Source organism: Triplophysa rosa, linkage group LG14 (genome assembly GCF_024868665.1).
Source record: "Triplophysa rosa linkage group LG14, Trosa_1v2, whole genome shotgun sequence".
In the NCBI taxonomy this organism is placed as follows: Eukaryota; Metazoa; Chordata; class Actinopteri; order Cypriniformes; family Nemacheilidae; genus Triplophysa; species Triplophysa rosa.
Window position 1 is genome coordinate 6,641,340 of NC_079903.1, and position 17,331 is coordinate 6,658,670.

Genomic DNA, 17,331 nt, shown 5'->3' on the forward strand with positions numbered 1-17,331 from the left:
AATCATTATTAACATTAATGTTACTAAACACTTTTAATGTTAGTAAATCCAGATGTTACTTTCGGGTTCGTGGTGGGAAATATCCCACTTCCGAGGTGTCTTGAATGAAATTCAAGGCTCGATGTTGACTAGTCACAGGTCATGTGATTTTGACACTGTACCTTTAAGAAGACGGCTGACTGTTCCAAGAGACCTCCACGCAGGACGGATGTCATTCCCACCCGCTTCAGCGGGATTCTGTCACACTCCCGGCAATAATATATGTTATCTTGTCCTGCTTCCGCACGCATCATTCACAATGTGTCCTGTTTTCATCCGCAACATTTACGATCTGTTCTGACGCCGGGTAATGCCTAATATTTTAGAGTTCGTTCAACCCCATAGTCATATGTACTATGTAGGTCAAACTTGCACCTTTTCTTTCTTTTGGACCTTGACAACTCCAAGCCCCAATAAAACAGGTTTGGAATGAGTTGAGTGGGTAAATGATGACAAACTCACTAGGTGAACCATTCTTTTAAATTAGGGAAACTGAACCTGGGCGTTCATGAAACAAATACTAAGCCTCATTTATTGCTGTAGACAAATATATCCTGACAGAATTCCATTACAATGCCTTCTGGGAAAATGACCTCATTATAGTTTCAACAGACTCTCGGACGCACATCCTTGATGTCTCTCTCTGTTGCGTCTCTTCACTCCAACCTGTCCATCCTTATGCGTCTCTCTGCGGATTCGACTGAATTCTCTAGCTGGATGAGTGCGGGGGCTGGTGGCGACAGAGCGTGGAGACACCAGCTGTCCATCACAGCTGTCAGCGTCTCTTCTGGTGCCAACAACAAGGGCCATTCCACAAGGTCAGAGAGACAGTGGTCAAACAACAGGATTATTTCCTCTTCCCGTCCTGGTTTAATCTTCCACCTCAATGTTTCAGTTCATCTCTTTTATGTAAATAATTGCATCTCTATATTGAGTTTCTCTGAGCCTAAACCAAGTGGGCAGCCTAACTTTTAAAACATCTTAGAAGCGCTGTCATCATTCAAAAAACAGTCAACATTCTAATGTTCTCTTCTTTGGCCAATTGGTGAAGCAGCAAGAAAGCAGTCTGCTTATGGGCTTCCATTTCAGAAAGGCTGAAATTAGAGGCCTATGTAGACAGCAGACAGCTTTCTAGGTTTTGCATTTTCTCATTGGTCCAGCAGAAAGCATGCCACTGCCCAGCGGTGTCAGCGCCTCGTCAGCTTTCTCTCCAATCAATTATGCCCCAATGACTTTCACTGGCAGCCTCTCAGCGCCCATAAACAAGCACATGGGCGATGGCTATAAAGGGCTATAAAACTGATCTGTGGGTAGCAGGATGTGAATATACTCCAGCAATCGCCTTAATATATTATCAACCCCGGGGTTAAATCAGGTTAAATTCAAGGCATTTGGGTAGATTCAATCCCAAAAACAAAAGAAAATATTGACAACTTGCTTGTCATTTCATTCTTCTGTAGAGTCTAGCCGTCTTACTTCGATCCCTAGTTCCTTAAGTTGTGAATAGGCATATCAAGAACTCAGGGTCTTTGACGCACAAGACGTCACGGATGTTGGGACACTACACTCAAAATCAAAATCAAAATCAAAACAAACAGTAAACTTTTGTCATCAGTAATGGAACTTACACATAAATACATAAGTACATTAAAATCGAACAAACAGATAAGCAACCAAACACAAAAGAAGGGTCCGGGTGAATGTACAACTTTTGTACAACTGCAGTATCAACTTTTCTAGACTTTATTTGTGGTGAAAATCACATTTTTTAATGTTGGTTATATGTCTAGTATGTGGTCTTTTTAATATGCGTTAAGATAAACCATGTGCGAATTCATCTTTTTAAACCATCGTGGTATTTTTTCTACATAAAACTGCAGTGTACCAAAGAGAGTTTAAAATATGCAGTTTGAAACTGCCTCTGTTTATGACATCATAACCCTGTAACCAATCACGTGAACAGAATTGAGCCATAGATATGTAAGGATGCCACTGAATCGATCACTGCTTTTTCAGCTCTGCTTTTTCAACACTAGCACACGCTACTCACACGTCAAAAGAGGCATCTATGTACCTATAATCAGTGGTCCGAGCTCACGTGATTGAATGGAGGCGGAGCCAATTTGCATAATCATGATTATATGTATACAAAATGAAACAAGCGTGTAGAGATACAAGTCATTTCAAGGCATGAAGAAATTATTATCACAGGAAAAACTTGTAAATATGCTATTTTAATCCTTAAAGATGAGCTTTAAGTGATAAAATTATCAAATGCAGTGGGATTTTAAATGTTAAACATAATAGGTCAGGGAGTTTGTAAGTAAGAATCATATCACTGGATCGACACAATTTAACCCCTGCCCCCAACATCCACGTTTTCTTATAGGATGTAATTCAACCAATCATGATGTAATTAAACATGTTACCTATGGGATTATTTTTGTGTCAATAAAAATGAACGCAAACTAAAAAAAAATATATATATATACTGTATATACAATGAGAAAGAAAAAAAACACTTTGATAATGAATGAAAACAATAAACTCAATTGCAAGAATGTGAGATGATTTTCAAATAAACTGCTATTTTTCTTAACAATTTTCTAAGTTTCGTTTTTGCAAATAATAGTTTTGAATTCCCTGCTAGATTTTTCATTTGCGCTTTCCGAGATTTCGTTTACGCTTCTCAAGTTTTCGTTCGCCTCTCTGGCACAAATCTCAAGTGTAGGCGGGACTTATGGCCGCTTTACGCTGATTGGCTAGTGAGTTTTTGATTGATAGCTCCCTGACAAGGAAGTCGATACTTAAGACAGTACAGTGCAACGAGTTTTAGAGAACGATCTGCATGCTGTTATATTTAATTGTTTTGTATTGTTTTTAGTGTTTGTACTTAAAAGTACTTTCTTATTTAGGTAGTACTGTATAATAGTAATTGGTATTTGAAGTTGGTAAGTCACACGCTGTGTGGATCCAAGCGTCTTCCTCATCATCATCATCCTCCTCCTCACCCTCAGGTAAATGAATGTAATTCAGATAATAAAGAAAATCGCTAAAAGTTTTATTCCTGTACAGTAGAAATTTTATCTTTACTTAGCTCGTTCATTGTGTGCTTTATATTTTTTGTCAGGTATTATTTTATGGACTATTAAGATAATTTTCTTAAAAAGGAACAAACAACTTGCATTATAACATTCAATAAAGACACGTTACAGATTATTGGGTTGTGAGAAATTAACGTTCTAAATGAAAACATTGCTGCATAGTTACTGTACAGAGATTAAAACTTTAGCGATTTTATTATCTCGGTTACATAAATGTACCTGAGGGTGACTTGTGTCCAGCTGAGGAGGAGGACGACGATGTCGCTCTTGCATACAGTCTCTTTTTAAAGAATTAAGTCCACTTATAAGTCAAGTACTTCTTTTTAAACTCATGGTGAATGTACAGTATTATACCACTTTCTTTACATTCACAGAAAGTACACCTCATAAAACAGTACCAATACATTCAAATTACATTTATGTTTTTTAAACACTACAACAAAACAAATTCATAAGGTGACATGATTAGAGGCCTTCCGAATGTTTTATTCATTTAGTCTGCCTCTTGCAAACAACTATTTCATTATGTATATACACACACCTACATAAAACAGGTTAAAGAAAAGCAGAAGAGAGACTTCTTAAAATATAAACAAACATTTAAAGATAGAAACAATACATAAAATGCCACCACGATAATAATCTATAAATTATAAATATGAACTGGAAGCATAACACTTTATTGTATATCTCGCATCTCGTTTTCCTGATATCATTATAATTATAAATTATAGACTGCTGTCTTAACGGCCTCTAAACCCACGTAAGGTTGCATGTGAATATGGCTATCTATCCTGTCTTTACTCGACGTTGGCTTGTTGTTATGGCGTGATAGAGCCTGGAAGTGTGTGCTAATTTTAAGTGCGTGAAAGTTGGCAACCCTGCTAATATACTAACAATATAAGAAAGCAATTTACGTACAAACACAGAAACAATACAATACAGAAAACCGCAAGCAGATTGCTCTCTAATCCGCTGCAATGTCTTCAGTATCGACTTCCTGGTCAGGGAGCTGTCAATCCAAATCTCACTAACCAATGAGTGTAAAGTGGCCTTAATCATGTTTAAGTTTGCGTTCATTTTTATTGACACAAAAATAATCCCATAGTTATCCTGACACATATCCCTTTTTTTGCAGCTGTCATTATTACTTCTTCTGTATTACATTGTGCATTAGCAGATATCTCGAAACCAGTGCCATTCAAAAACAGATAAGGGAATATTAATTAAGAGCGCAACATTGTACAGCAGGGATAAAATATTCAGCCAGAGGATGATGAATGATTCATAAGATCTCATCAGAAGTTAAATTTCACTGGTGAAGGTGTGCACACTCTTTTCATCTTCCAGATGTATAAATGAAAATGTGGCGTCGTCGTCTGCTCATAAAAAGAGCTATGCTGACAGTGCTGAAAAACAGAACAGCATTTATTTCTGCTGTACTGCTAAGAATAGTGGAAAAACTATGATGTTTACTAGAAATAGAGCACTGTTCATGAGTAATGCATCTTAACCAAATACAACGATAGGGTTTTTATTAGGGCTGTCAATAGATTACAATTTTTAGTCGCGATTAATCGCACCCGTATAGTGAAATTAAACATACACTATTTATTTTGTTTAACATGTTTATTTTAGTGATGTCAATCGATTAAAAAAAATATCTAACTAATCACACAGAGCTTTTATGTTTTTAAACATACTTTTACATTCTAATAATTTCACATTTTATCTCCAAATTAATGTAGAAACAACACATTTCTTTAACAGCATCATTTTATGAATGAAAGCCAACATTCTAATATTGTTGGCTTTGCAACTGATGTTTTTATTAAATATATTATTTTTTTCTACTAATCAAAGTATTTTTTATACTAATCAAATAAGAAGTGTACCCATCCTACTTGTCTAACAGGTAGTAAATATACAGAAAATAAATAAAGTTCTCAAACACTTTACAGTTTTTACTGCTAAATACATGAAATACAGAAGAATCCTCATTAAAGCTACAAAATCACATTGATTTCTTCTTTTATTTTGTTCTTTGATTAACATTAGTGACAGGAGTAACAGAAGCACGTTTAAGAACGCAGCCGCTCTAAGCAGGTCTAAAATGCGCTTCCTATTGTCACTACTCTTTGCATTCATTTAAAGGGGTCATATGGCGGAAATACGTGTTTTTCTGTGTCTTTGGTGTGTTATAAGTTACCCATGCATGTATTAGACACGTAAAATTGCTAAAATTAAAGTGTCTGAACAAAAGATGCATTCTATCTAAAAGCGAATGCTCACCCAGACCTGCCTGAAACGCCTCGTGTAACCACACCCCAGTGAATGTACGTCACTTCGTAACATGATTTGACAGAGACCGCCTAAATCTAAACGCAAGTGAGATGGGCATACTTGTAAATCTCATTGTATCGTCACCTGTGTTTCGTTGCGAAAAGAAAGACTCTTTGTTTGCGCTGCCAAAAGACGAGACAACTAAAAGCAAATTGTTACATTTTATTTACAACACTGTTCCAGAAAAGTACAATCCGAATGTTCAAGTTTGTGCAGCGCATTTCACCGACGATTGCTTCACGAACGTGGGAGAGAGATTAAGACCGGCTATGTGCGAAAGCATTGGTTAAAAAGTGGGGCCATTCCAACCATTACAACTTCGCTGGCACTTCAGATTCGCAGCCTGTAAGTATATTTTCATTGTAAAAGACTTTGTTACGGACTACCGCGAGTTGAGTTTGTCGTGTTTTGTGATCTGCAAATGCAGACACGCACGCAACGTGAAAAAAGACAACATAAGTCCTAATAATCAGTAATAATGTTCCAACTAGACGAACCAAATGTCGTGTTTATAATGGGGTTTATTGTCTTTGTTGAGTCGCGTCGAGACGTGGCGTAACACTGGTTGATCAAGAAAGGCCAAAGTACTCGCGTTATTTATTATGTTACCATTCCCTGCTGTAATGCGAGCTTGTTTCTATCTCACACAAACTCTGTATGATGTATATGGTTGTTTGTTTATAGTCTTTATAACATCGTATATAAAAGGTAAAACAGTTAGCTATAGTTTTTAACTATTTAACATAAAAAAAATTTAATAAAACCTTACCAATCCTTTACATCGTGCTCAAGTCGCGCTGGCAAAGTTGATGTATCGGCTTGATCATCTTCATTTTCCGTATCAGATTCAGGCTCGAATTGATATAAGGAAGTACCGATGACATTTTATCACCTGTCAGTACAATTGATTTGGAACCTGATGTTCCGAATATGGTAAGAGGCGTTACATTTCCGCCACACGCTTGCAGCATTCGACCAATCACTACGCACTGGTTAACTGGCCAATCATAGCACACCTCACTTTTCAGAGCGATGAGCTTTGTAAAAAATCAGCGTGTTTCAGAGAAGTGGGGCAAAGAGGAGATACAAACATTCACGGTATGTGGAAAATACAGCATTTTTGAACTTTAAATCCTGTATACACATTACATTACATCTAAAACAAACGATAATATTCGTTTTAGCCGTGTTATATGACCCCTTTAAGACTTTATTTAACTCGTTGAAGACTGTGCTTGCGAAAATACTACAAAATGTGCTTTCTGGCATAATCTTGTGAGTTTCTGTTCATTCAAGCACGAAAGAGAAGTTAATACTGGTGCGCTGTCTGACAGATTCTGACGCAGCCTTTAGCCCGTGTGAACACCAGACGGGACCGCTGTCGCGTTGAGCCGTGTTCCACAGCCAGAAGCTGTCAATCTATACTAGACGTGTCAATACAACCATTTCAAATCGCGCCTAAATAGTTTAAAGGCCTTTATATGACTAAGAGCATGCTTATATAATGTAACTCTAGACACTGATGACAGAAAAAAACGGTTATTGCGTTAATGGCGTAAAATATTTTTTTTAACGCATTAATCTGAAAAAATTAAATACATGCGCCACACGTTAATATTGACAGCCCTAGTTTTTATATAATCTAACATCTGAAATGTGTCACCCAATGTGCTGATATAATATTTTACTCATTTGGCAGCAAACGACAGTTTGTAAATGAAGAACTAATGATAACTACAACAATATTAGTATGCACATCAATACACACTGTTTATTCAAAGCTTGCACGCTGCAGTTTCTTATTTTAATTCAAATGGGTTTTGGTTGGCTGACAATGTTTTCTTGTTCAGCAGTTGAAAGAAAATTACTCTTAAATGGATCCCAACTGTCTCGTTCCTCTGTACTGTTATAAATATTTAGGGCTGCAACTAACGATTATTTTAATTGTCGACTAATCTGACAATTATTTTTCGATTGGTCGACTAATCTAACGATTATTATTTTTTATTAATCTAATAAAGATTTTTTGGATTACTTTATTAATCCTTTGGCAAACTTTGCAAATAAACAATAAATTCTAGTATTTTCTTGCATTATTAAGCAAATCATACTTTTTACTCCACTACATTTTATAAATAAATATTGTTTTTTTTACATTTTAATCCGTGTTTACATTAAAATCACCATCTTCTTTTAATTAAGTAGTTTTAATTTTAAAAGTAAAAAAATACTGATTTTTTATGTACTTAAGTACTGTATTAAAGGTAAAAAAATGTTTTATTGCACTTATGCTTTTTGTTGTTCCAATTGCTTCCATTGTTTCCCTCATCTGTAGGTCGCTTTGGATAAAAGCGTCTGCTAAATGACTAAATGTAAATGTAAAAACATTAAAAAATGTGTATATGAAATACTAGAGCATGATATATGCTCTGTATTTTTTCCTCCAAGTAATATCCGACTCTATTTTCAGTCTCATAATGTAATTGAGTAAAAGTAAAATAATACTATCCGTTTCTGTTTATTGTACAAAACTATCACCATATAAAAGACTCTAATGCAGAGTGGCGTTAAAGTGAGCCCGCGCCTCCGGAACTCAGAATGATGCGCTTAATGCATTCGCTTCGTTATTTACAGTTATGCGCATCCCGGACGCACAATGATGCGCTTAAAGCACCTACTCCTTCTGAAGTCCCGGGGATCATTTTGCTCCCCAAAGTAAATAATAGTTAGAACACAACGAGAAGAGATGATATGTTACATGTTTAACACATAGTGCGTTGCATCAATCCGACAGTATACAGTTAAATCAGAGGTTTAAAAAGAGTTATTTCGTATGAAGACGCAACATATTCAGACCGCTTCCAGTGCTTCTAATAAGCTAAGCTACACTCAGCGAGTAACGTTAACTCACGGTCTCTAGCAAAATACATTTTAAACAAAACCATGGCATAGACTATCATCTTGTCATTATGAAGAATAATGAAAACATTTGAACATCTTGGAAAGAGTAGCGTCCTGACCGTAATTAGTTTATTATTTGCCACTATCATAGGTTTTGCCAGTTTGTCAATAATAATTTTTTACTCATTTAAAGCACAATAAAATGTAACATGCTCCCTTATTCTTTTATATATTTAATATGAATTTGTACATAAATATTGTGTTACACTGAATGACAATGTATCATTATTTCAACCAAATTTTGACATTTTATTCTCCAAAAACTTAGTTGAAACCATAAAGTAGTCCATCTTAACCTCTTCTAAAAGAATTTAAAAGCCTACTTTTGTATTCAGTAATGGGTCTGATCTAAAAATCACCATAATAGGCCTTACTTATTTGACAGTATTTGTACTACAGCTCAGAGAAAAAGACAAAACATGCCACATATGCATTAAGAGCATCTAGGGGAGTTTTCCCGGACAGGGATTAGACTAGTCATAGACTAAAATAAATGCTAGAGCTGTCCAAACCGAAAACTTGCACTGCCATATCTTAAAATAAATAATTGCTTTTGTGTTGTGTCAAAATGCAAACAAGTAATGTTTTTAGTGAGGCATGTTTGGTAAAACTACTTAAATTTCCTGATTACACTATGGCCTAGTCCTGATTTGAACTAATACCGGTCTGGGAAACCGTTTCCCGGACAGGGTTTAAAACTAGTCCCAGACTAACTCAAATGTTAGAGGTGTCTTGATCGAAAACATCTCACACTTACATATCTTAAAATATTTTAGTGCGTTTGTGTTGTCTCGAGATGCACACCAGTAATGTTTTTATAAAGGTATGTTCTTTTAAAACGACTTAAATATACTAATTTAACTAAGGCCTAGTCCTGGTTTAAACTAAACCCTGTGCGGGAAACCGCCGCCTAGGGGTGGTTTCCCAGTCAGGGATTAGACTAGTCCTAGACAAAAATAAATGTAAGAGCTGTCCAAACTGAAAACAACTTGCACTGACATATCTTAAAATACATCAGTGCCTTTGCGTTGTCTCAAAAAGCACACAAGTAATGTTTTAGGAAGTAATGTTTGCTAAAACTACTTAAATTTGCTAATTAAACTAAGGCGTTGTCCTGGTTTAAAATAATCCCTGTCAGGAAAACCGCCCCCTAGAGTTTAATCTTAAACACCACCACAATTGATTCCCATCAATGAATCCTGCAATCCTTAAAATTTACAGAGACAGAGACAGTATAAAGAGAAAGAGTTTATGTGTGGTGTGGACGTGCTTTGCATAAATGAGCAGCTTTATATTAGGGCGTTTTCACACATAAGGGTTTGTTTCGAAACCTGGTGCGTTTTCTCTCTTGGTTCGATTCGTTTAGGCATATGTGAACACGGCAATCGCGCTAGGATCCGCCCCAAAACAATCGCTCCGAGACCGCCTGACCAAGGTGGTCTCGACCCGATTGCAAACGAACTCTGGAGCGGTTCGGTATTCGTGTGAAAGCCATCCGACCCAACGGACCAACGAACCAGACTGTATCACAATGTATGATGGGTAATTATGTAAAGTTGCGTGACACAAAAGGGATTGTTTTGCTAATGGCTCCCTGTAACAATGTTCAAAGTAAGGAAGGAAGGAGGAAGGAGGAAACCGGCGAACGTTAAACTTTTAATAAAATAAACAAACAACAAAACGAAAGTAAATTGCTGACAGCTCCCTCACAGTCTCCTTCTCCTCCTTTTATGCTTCCCGAGCTCTGCCGTGAGAGAAAAACAACGCGCAGCTGACGCTCATTATCACTCGCGTTACCGGCCGGAAAATAAACAGATGCACTCTGACCAATCGAAGGAGAGTTTACTCGCACGTGACTTTTATTAACAAAGTTTGGTCCGTTTGGAAATATTGCCTTGTGAATGCGAACCGAACTAAAATAAATTTAAATATTGTAGCGATTTAACCCCCGGTTTCGGAACAAAGCAATCGATACACAGGTGTGAAAATGCCCTTAGACTCACTTCTCTCCTTGGAGTTTGTTGGTCTTCACAATCAAGTCCTGGGTTTGTTCTTTAGCTGCCTGTTGACACACAAGACGTAGATCTTAAAATATATAGTTCAAAAATATAGTTTCCTATAGACAAGAGAAAGAAATGTTATGGACTGACAGCCTCAGTAACTTTAAATTACTTTTCTTTATCTTTTTTCCAAACACTGAAAGTAAAAGAGATATAAAGCTGTCAATCACTAACAAACAGTTGCTGATGAGGGCATCCATTTGTTAAAGCTAGATGTTATGAAGTACTATTTCTGCATCTTTAAGTAAAAAATGTTTGGACTAACAATAAAATAAACTTAAATTTAATTTTTACATAATTACACATAATTTGAATGGTTTTAACTATTTTAAATTATAGAACGTAGCAAACATATGACAACATCAAATTGTTCTATAGCTCATTTGTTATATTACAACAGTCATGGATTCAAATCCAAAGGAAACACAAACATACTGATAAAATGTATAAACTGAAAGCGCTGTAAACTGTATTAATGTAAACACACATCATACCTTTAATCTGTTGGTCATTTCTTCACAGCAGGAGCTCATGGCTTGAACATCTTCATGCACACTCTCCAGCTCCTGAAACAGAGGGACACAGTGATGAATGAAAACGCTGGAGGTGATGTGCGTCTGTCGACTGCAGTGAGAATGTGTTTAATGTTGTTTCTGTTGTATGTGGTTAAACAGTGATCACTTTACACCTCTACAAAGGCAAAAAATACACTACAAGACTTTTGCTCAGATTTTGCCCAGATTTTCAGTCTGGACTTGTTGCAGAAAGTCTGTGCCAGTCTGCAGATTTGATCAGTTAATGTGTTTCTATCTGAAACTTTCAAAAAGTCTGCACGTGTATGTCTAGTTTAAAAAAAAATCTGTTCAGATTTTAAAAGTCTTGTAGTGTATTCTAGCCATAAGACACACCAGGGCTCTAGACTAACTTTTTGCACTGGTTGCACTGGTGCGCCTAACTTTTTTTCGTAGGTGCACCAGCACAAAATTTAGGTGCACCCAAATTTTCGACCGCATCGCATTTAACACTAAATTTAAATTTAAGTTTTACAAGTTCACTTTTTTTTAAATCGCTGTCCATATAGGCAATATTGACTTGTAAATGATTAACTAACAATCTGGTCAACATAAAGTTCTTTATTTGAAGCACAATTCTACAAGAAAGCAGGGCTCTAGACTAACACTTGAGAGAGGTGGCACTGGTGCTACAAAGTTATTCAGTTGGTGGCACCAGCCCTTAATTTGGTAGCACCAGAGTCATGGGGTGAGGTAAGAAAAAAGAATCACTAAAACTTCATTAAAATGTGTTTAATACATTAATAAATCAATTAGAAATTAATACAAATCATTGTTTATGATTGAATTATTTTTATTGTATATGTAAACTCTCTTTCAACACTTTACCATATTTAAAGCTACTTTCTTCCTTTATTTGTTGTGAACGACTCCTATAAGAGAAAACAATTCCTTTAATATCAGTCAGTGTTTTTGGGCCCGTCCGTTGTTGTTTGATGAACATTATAAACAAATATCTTTATTATGCTGCTGCCCCTGTAAGAGCTCGCGCAATATACTGGAACACGTGTTTTGTTTCCCAACTGTTTGGTCACAAAACAAACTGAATACCTTTACAAGGTTTCTTGTTAATATGGGAATTTTGACGTTATTTTGTGTTTATATGTCCGTTTCAGAGTAAGAAGGCGTGAAAGAGAACTCCGTTTAGTATTTTGTGCTCTGACTCTCTGGGCGCGAGCATCTCAAACAAACCCACGAGACCTGAAGGCTTTTAGTGGTTATTCTTCATGAAAGCTGCATTGATACACGTTTGGCTTCTATCAATAGCGACTCACAAATAAATAGTATTTAGCGTGATGTATAACGTTTTGTATGCTTTGCAGTATTGTTAGAGAGCTTTATACAATAGTTCAGTGCTTAAAGTTTAAACACGTGTTTCCTGCATTAGCTTCACATGCATACAATACACATTTGGTTCTTTGCTGTTTTGTACCTTAGCAGGGGAAATTCTTGTATTCTGCATATTTATTTCAGTTGCAAGATTGAGCGCTTCACTCGTCTGCTCTTTCGGTCCTTCGCCTCTTACCCGTAACCCGCGAATTACGTCTTTGGGGGCGGGGCCACTGATAGATGAGCGAATGGTTGAAGGAGGGGAGACGAAAATGAGTGACTGAATGCGCAGCTTGCGCAATATAACATTTCTGCGCATTAAATTTATAAAACGCAAAAATGATATATTGATCAGTTTGACAGTCGCACCGGTGTGACCATTAAGAAAAACTTGTCGCACTGACAGGAAAATTTGTCGCAAAATGAGACCATTTAGTCTCAGTCTAGCGTGTCAGAGCATTGGTTATGATTTTCGGACGGATCAGGCCTTAACTTAACATTCTTAACGAAAAAGTTGTCAATCGTTCTTTTCCATCTTCTCTCATCATCCGCGGCTACATCCACTCTGTTTATCTGATGGGCCTATAGGCTACTCACCTCTCTGTCCGACTGCAGCACAGCATTTTCAAACGTACACACACGTACAGGAATATCTGGACCACGGCCAATCAGAGGGGGGTCCGCCCTTCACTATCTCTGATTGGTTTAGACCACGGTATGGGCCTAATGTGTCTGTTGTTGAACCACAGGGAGACTTTCGCAGAGACTTTTTTTTACTCGAAGGGCTGGTCGCACCGGTGCGACCTCAGATTTTTTTTAGTCGCACCATTGAGAAATTAGGTCGCATGTGCGACCAAATTGGTCGCACTCTAGAGCCCGGCACACAGTCTGTGATTAACCTATCTGCACAAAACATAATGGCCCTCGTTTATCAAACAAACGTAGAAACAAGCGCACATCCGAGCGGAAAAATCCGCTTACGACAACGCTCACGTGTTATTCATTAAACTTTCGTATGCGGCCAATTCCGTCGTATGAATAGTCGTACCTTGATAAATACAGCGGCTGAAATCGATCGTAATTTACATATCACGCCCCTAAAAATTCCCTAGATTTTGCGACAGAGAGAAACGTAATCCAGCCAAAAAGAGGAACTTTTCCCCATTTAGAATTGAAACTTTAACCTTGAAAAGCGGAATCCAAGGAAGTCAAGAGCATTGGCGTAGTGAACCGCCAGCTCAGGTTTGTATTTTTTTATTGGATATTTATGTTTTGTAAATATCACCGCAAATTATTATTGTTTCACTATTATTTTTACACTGAAAGTATTGGTGTTTTAAATTACTTTGGTTGTATAGTGCATTTAAACAAAATTATAATCTGACTTTGAGTTAGCCTACATTAATGTGTTAATGTAAAAACGAATGTTAAATTACTGATAATTTTTGCGGAGCAATTATAGTATGTATATATACTGTATATATATATAAATGTTTTTACAATTTTCTTCATTTAGGTGTAGAAAAAATGGTCTGTGGCAGAGGAGACAGATGCATGTTTCTAAAGAGGATAAAGGTTTAAAATCTAATGCTGCTAATCTTGCATTTTAGGCTGCCTAAATCAAGCACATGCAGTTTTATGTTTGCTTCATTTATTTTTTCTCTTTCAGATCCGTCGAAGGGCAAGAACCAGCATTCTTCAGCCCCCACAAACCATCCTGGAACCTGCCACACAAAGCCAGGCAACCTTCATCTGTGACCTAGTGCGTGTCTTTCATGCACACCCAAGCACAAATAAACATCGCATAAATAAAAAAAACATGAAAGCATGCGTGTTGTCTGTTTTCATTAGAATGCCTTTTGTCAAACAAAGAAGCTTTCACCTTGCAAATAGATAAACTTACTTACCCGTTGCTTATAGGCCTAATTATATTGATTATTGTAGTTTTTAATCTTTTACTTTTAATTGTGTATTTTAATATTCGTAAATTATCTTAGAAGTAGCCTAAAATAAAAAAAACCTTGTAATTGCAAACAATTAAATGTTCATAAAATTAAGCTAGAAAAGTAAATAGCCTACTCTATAAATCGCTTGGGAATCTATTTTTATATTTGTTACAGTAAACGAAAAAAATGTAATATTTCTATTTTGTCATTATTACTTTTCAGTTATCAAAAGGGTAAAGCGTACACGGACCTTCACCTTATCTCAAAACTTGCGTACATGAGCTGAGACCTGTCGTGAGATTTGATCGTAGCATCCGCTCACATTCATATTGATAAATGCCAAGTTTTGCGTGGAAGCAAACGTACGCAGTTTTCTGGCGTATGATAATTTGATAAATGAGGGTGATTCAGAGGATGGTTTACATAAATTTCTCCCAAAATCTAAAACCATTAGGGGCGATGATGCATTGTATGCAAATGATTTCATTGTCATTTTAATACAGTGTGCCTTGTAAGATAATAATTCACCTAAAAGGCATCATAAATAACCTAATTATGGCTATCAATTAACCAGGTTCATTTAGCGAGATTAATTATTTAACAAAAATATTGCAATAAATTATGTCCAGTGACCCATGTAAATTCCCAAAAAGGTAATCTGATCAATTCATGCTTTAAGTACCACTTTCATGTCGCCAAACCACACTCACATGGAGAAGGATGAAACATTCAGATATACTAAACACCTTTTTAGGTCATTGTGGTCAACTAATAACCAGAAGATGAAGAAAACCATCATGATAGCATTTACCTCTTTTACTTCCTTAAATATTTGCACAAACTCTTCATTAATGGACAGGCTGCGTCTCTCAATGTCACCTCGCAAGTTCCTCCTGGTCCTCAGACTGTTCTCCATAAAGAACACAGAAAGAGATTTCAACGCTTCCAGCATCTCCTACAGATATAAAGATAAAGAGAGAGGAGTTGAGATGTTGCTGAATGTTAACTCATTCCCATCATTAAACAACAAAACAATACTGTGATCTAAATTATATGTCATGACCAAAGCAGTTTGTCTCATGATCACTGCTACACATTGCAACAACAAGACGTATTGTACGACAATAAGAGTTGATATTTACCGTTATATTGACCATAAATACAATACCGAAGGATTGCTATTTTCATACTCCAAGGAAGAGCAAATTAACTATGAAAATAACGTAACACATACCCTAAAAATGTTACCTTTATTAAAGATACACAGCCCATTGTCGTAATATTCACATGGTACTTTATTGTACTGTAGAAATCAATTACACATATTCAAGAAACCATGAACTAATCGTGATAAACATTCAAAAATAACATGACATTGCCGCAGTACCATGTCCAGTAAAACAATGTATTTACCATACTACTGCATGCAAAACCCATGCCAATATCATGGCAATTTTTGCTCCTGATCTAACTTGTTTGCTTTACTCTGCTAAACACAGGGAAAAGGCATGGCTAGATATTTTTTATTAAAAAAAATAACCTATTAATATAATACAAAATTACAGTAACCTTGTTTGTATTATGTTTGCAAACTGTAACGTTATTTAACTGCAGGTGAAAAGCTAAGCGGCTAACTAAAGCAAAAGAGACCGCTACAGACCTTGTCATTATCCAGCCTGGTCTCCAGGATCTTGTTGAGTTTCCTGGAAAGAGGATTATTGGACTGAGAGGACACATTCCCGGTGCTGTTAGAAATGTGAAGGTTTGATGTGTCCGTTGACGGCTCTGCTTTAGTCTCCGCCATCGTTAACATCCACGTCAACCTCCAGGAAGCTGTTTTGAGTAACCTGCGAAAACGTCCCCGCTGCAACAAGAGCGCGGAACTGTTGTTCCACATGTACACCTGTATGACGGGACGCGGTCCGAAATATCCTAAATGTGAAAGAATGTGCAAATAAAAATTATTTTGCGAGTTTAAGTGCTGCAAATTAAAACGTACTTTTGCGTGTATACTTTTATATTGCATAATTAAATCTGTGTGTACATCTCTTTAATGTAGACCATAATTTTACTAAATATTTGTTGTTAAATCCTGTAGTGCTTAACAGACCGTTACATTTGTAATTATTTGACTTACTAGGCCTATTAATTACTTTAGCAGACGCCTAAATGTAAATCTGAATGCTATGTGAAAGAGTCTGGAAGTGCTGTGTTGTCAGGTTCAAGTCGTTAATATGCAAACAAATTGTCGTACCAGTTTTTTTAAAGAGAACAGAAAGACTTTAACAAAAGTCAAATGAAGGTTATAAATACGAATACAACTGAATGTTTGCAGGGAGTGCACAAGCATAAACTGTGTGCACGTCTAGTGCGCGCGTGCGTGATGATTGGGAGACTGCTGTCCAGGGGCCTCATTTATAAAACTGTGCGTAGAAACCTTCCTAAAAGTGAACGTACGCCAGAATGCTCAAAAGGGCATACACAAACAAAAATTTTCCCTTCATAATTCACAGATGGCCTGCAAGTGTGCGTACGTGAATCAGCCTCATATCCCGCCCTGTACACGCCCATTTTTACCCATAAAAAGCACCTTATGAAAGCTTATTCGTATATTGATAAGCCTGGCATCCAATCCGCTTGTTAAGCCTGACGTCACGCACCATTATGGACGTATACCGTTTCCGGGTTCAACCGCTATCAGATGCCATAGAAAAATAACAAAAATTATGTAAACCCCCCGATTCCATCCTTTATCTCCGTAACGAAATCACAAATGGCCACACATGAGATTCACTGAGATTTCTATATTAATAATTGTTAAAATTATAATTATAATGATATTAAAGCCAAAGGTCTCTGCAGCATTTATATGTTTACAGCATTTAGACTGATCATTAACACCTCATTAAAATCACATCATTAATTAGTGGTGTCCTTCGCCTGAGATAAAATTTGAAGACATAATTGTTAAAGACGA

The 17,331-nt window shown here is 36.6% G+C and overlaps 1 protein-coding gene across 1 annotated transcript in view; it reads right to left on the bottom strand.

Annotated features, from left to right (window-relative positions):
* The window catches only part of cog6 (component of oligomeric golgi complex 6), a 60,135-nt gene extending 43,929 nt beyond the window's left edge, over positions 1-16,206 (bottom strand). The window contains exons 1-4 of the mRNA XM_057351011.1: positions 16,015-16,206; positions 15,166-15,309; positions 11,002-11,073; positions 10,451-10,509 (exon numbers count right to left, since the gene is read on the bottom strand). Of these exons, the coding sequence (XP_057206994.1) occupies positions 10,451-10,509; positions 11,002-11,073; positions 15,166-15,309; positions 16,015-16,167 (428 nt within the window). The 5' untranslated portion in view covers positions 16,168-16,206. The remainder of the gene's footprint in view (positions 1-10,450; positions 10,510-11,001; positions 11,074-15,165; positions 15,310-16,014) is intronic.
* Between the last annotated feature and the right edge of the window lie 1,125 nt (positions 16,207-17,331).